Genomic DNA, 3,295 nt, shown 5'->3' with positions numbered 1-3,295 from the left:
GGTGCCTGTGGTCCCAGCTACTGGGGAGGAGGAGGCAGAAGACTCGCTTGAGCCCAGGAGTTGGAGGTTGCTGTGAGCTGCGATTTCACAGCACTCTACCCAGGGGGACAGCTTGAGGCTCTGTCTCAAAAAATAAAAAAATTCCTTTTGGGATACTTTCTTGTGCTTTACTTGTTCTTGTTTTGATGAGCTAGTTCTAGAGTATGTTCTTCAAAGCAACTTCTATAGTCTCTATACAGTAAACATTGGAGTTAAAACTACCGATAAAGTACACAATCTAATAAATGCTTCAGAGGGAGTAAACTTGTAACATACTAGAAGGTTTGATCATAATTAATTATCCACTTGCTTTATTGTCCAATATATAAATAACAAAGATACTTTATAGTTGCTGTTTTTGAAGATGGTGAAATGTTAGACTTATATGGAAAAGTTTAGTCATTTATGTACATTACTTAAGAATGCAAGGAGCTTAGTCTGATAGATCATTATTTATTTATTTATTTTTTTCTTTGAGACAAAGTTTCACTTTTTGCCCTAGGTAGAGCGCTCTGGCATCGTAGCTCACAGCAACCTCAAACTCCTGGGCTTAACTGATTCACTTGCTTTAGCCTCCGAAGTAGCTGGGGACTATAGGTGCCTGCCTAATGTCTGGCTATTTTTTAGAGATGAGGTGTCTCACTCTTGCTCAGGCTGGTCTTGAACTCATGAGCTCAAGCCATCCACCCACCTCAGCCTCCCAGAGTGCTAGGATTACAGGCATGAGGATCATTTTTTATTAATAAACACTTCATTATGAAAGTCTAGGCTTGGTGCCTGTGGCTCAAGTAGCTAAGATGCCAGCCACATACACCTGAGCTGGCGGGTTCAAATCCAGCCCAGGCCCGCCAAACAATAATGAAGGCTGCAACCAAAAAATAGCCAGGCATTTTGGCGGGCACCTGTGGTCACAGCTGCGTGGGAGGCAGAGGCAAAAATTGCTTAAGCCCAAGAGTTGGAGATTGCTATGAGCTATGATGCCATGGCACTCTACCCAGGGCGACAGCTTGGGGCTCTGTCTCAAAAAAGAAGTCTAAATATGTTATTGATAACTTTATTACAGTCTTGTAAGTGAATCTTTTCTGACTTCGTTACAGAATTAAAAATCTTTTTCTTTATGTTTATGGTTCTGGCACCCCAGAATTAACTGGCCTAAATAACTGTATTTTTTGTGATTCCTTGGGTTGACTGAGTTCACCTCATTTATTTCAATGGTGTCAGCTGAGGTCAACTTATGTACCTGGATAGATTCAGTGGGAGCTCATCTGGGTTTGAACATCCAAGATGTCTAGGGTGGCTGGATTGTTTAGAAATATTGTCTAGGTCTTTCTTTCCATTATGCTACAAGAGCAAATGTGGAAATTACCAATCTTCTTCAGTACTAGGCTCATCATTTGCATACTGTCACATGACCACATGCTCTATTTTCAAAGCAAGTCATAGGTCAGCTCTAAAAGAGAAGAGACATAGATACTCCATCTCCTTTTTATTGTTGGGGATTCATTGAGGGGGTACTCCATCTCTTAATGGCAAGAGGAGAAACATACAAGTACAACAATAGGGAAGCTTTTTTTTTTTCTCTAGTTTTGGCTGGGGCAGGTTTGAACTCACCACCTCTGGTATATGGGGCCCGTGCCCTACTCCTTGAGCCACAGGCACTGCCCAATAGGGAAGCATTATTGATAGCCACTTTACAATCTACTATACTTAACTATTGCACTTCTGTCCTTCAAAAATATTTTTAATCCCTAAATTGAGATAGCAGAGAATAACAATTATGCATACCTTTCTTCTTTGATATGATTTTGGATAGTTTTTCCCCTGACAAATTAACAAAACATGCATATCTATGTATTTGTTTAGAGGTATGATCATTAATAAGCAAATTAAATTTTTATATTTTTCTCTTTAGTATTGACTGTGCTGGTATTTTGAAGCTCCGCAATTCAGATATAGAACTTCGAAAAGGAGAAACCGATATTGGCAGAAAGAATACTAGAGTACGACTTGTGTTTCGTGTACACATCCCACAACCCAATGGAAAAGTCCTTTCTCTACAGATAGCTTCTATACCTGTTGAGTGCTGTAAGTGAGCTTGTGATGATGTTTTAAGATTTTGTTTGTAATAGTTTATTTTCTGTTTGTTTATAATTTAATATGTGCATCAGAAGTATAAACTGAATCATAGAGTGGGTTGCTAGTTTAATTTTCTCATGGAAATAAGCTAACATGTTTAGGTAGAAAGAGTACTGACCTTGGAATTTAAAAATGGCTTCTTGTGATAGTTTATGTGATGATAGACAAACACAGTTTTTTTTATCTTTAAATGAAGAAGGTAGGCTGATGGCATATGAGGCCCAAGTCATGAAGCTGTGATTCTGGTGCTTTTAAATGTCGCTTGGTCATGATTGTTTCATTAAAATGTCAGCCTTCATGTTGGAATATAATTGTTTCTGCAAACTGATCCATTAGCTAAATAAGTCTTAAGGAGTATTTTTTAACCCTAAAATTATTTACACATCTGATTAAATCATTGAATGTTTTTTCCTTCTGTTTACAAAGGCAAGACACAAGAAAAGGCCCTAGAACCTAACATCTACTCAAGCCCTGGTATGAATGAAATATTCAGACTAGTATTTAGATCTTTAGGGCATACACTTGGAATGTTCTAGTTCCATGCCCTAATTTTTTTTTTTTTTTTTTTTTGTAGTTCCTTTGGCTGGGGCCAGGTTTGGACCTGCTACCTCTGGTATATGGGACCAGCACCCTACTCCTTGAGCCACCAGGCGCCACCCAAATGATTTATTTATTTATTTATTTATTTATTTTTTTTTTAGAGAAGGAGTCTCACTTTATCATCCTCAGTAAAGTGCCATGGCATCACAGCTCATAGCAACCTCCGTTTCACGCCATAATTTTGTAAAAAAGGAAACTGAGCCACAAGTCTCCCAAGAATTCATCTAGGGTTATTTGCTTGTTGGTGACAGTTTGGCCGGGGCCAGGTTTGAACCTGCTGGTGCCCTACCCACTGAGCCACAGGCTCTGCCCATTAATTTTTAATAAACAATGTAAGTACATGGTACAAGATTCAAAAAGAATATAAAGTAGAGTCAGCGGTTTCCCTTCTTAGATGCAGCTACCATTGCCAGCTTCATTATCCTGCCAGAGTGTTCTACACTCATATATGTATTGATGTCTCTGTTTTTTTTGTTTTTTTTTTTTTTTTTTTGAGACCGGAGCCTCAAGCTGTCCCCCT

At 38.8% G+C, this 3,295-nt stretch overlaps 1 protein-coding gene across 1 annotated transcript in view; it reads left to right on the top strand.

The window, feature by feature from the left end:
• NFATC3 (nuclear factor of activated T cells 3) overlaps nucleotides 1-3,295 on the top strand; it is a gene marked incomplete at its 5' end in the record, with an annotated part of 113,526 nt that overhangs the window by 45,175 nt on the left and 65,056 nt on the right. The window contains one exon of the mRNA XM_023518917.1: nucleotides 1,952-2,124. Coding sequence (XP_023374685.1) covers nucleotides 1,952-2,124 — 173 coding nt within the window. The remainder of the gene's footprint in view (nucleotides 1-1,951; nucleotides 2,125-3,295) is intronic.

This window comes from Otolemur garnettii, unplaced genomic scaffold, assembly GCF_000181295.1.
Source record: "Otolemur garnettii isolate 467f Iridium unplaced genomic scaffold, OtoGar3 scaffold00151, whole genome shotgun sequence".
Taxonomy (NCBI): domain Eukaryota; kingdom Metazoa; phylum Chordata; class Mammalia; order Primates; family Galagidae; genus Otolemur; species Otolemur garnettii.
Note: the sequence above shows the minus strand (reverse complement) of the source record. Positions and strands in the feature narration are given on the sequence as shown.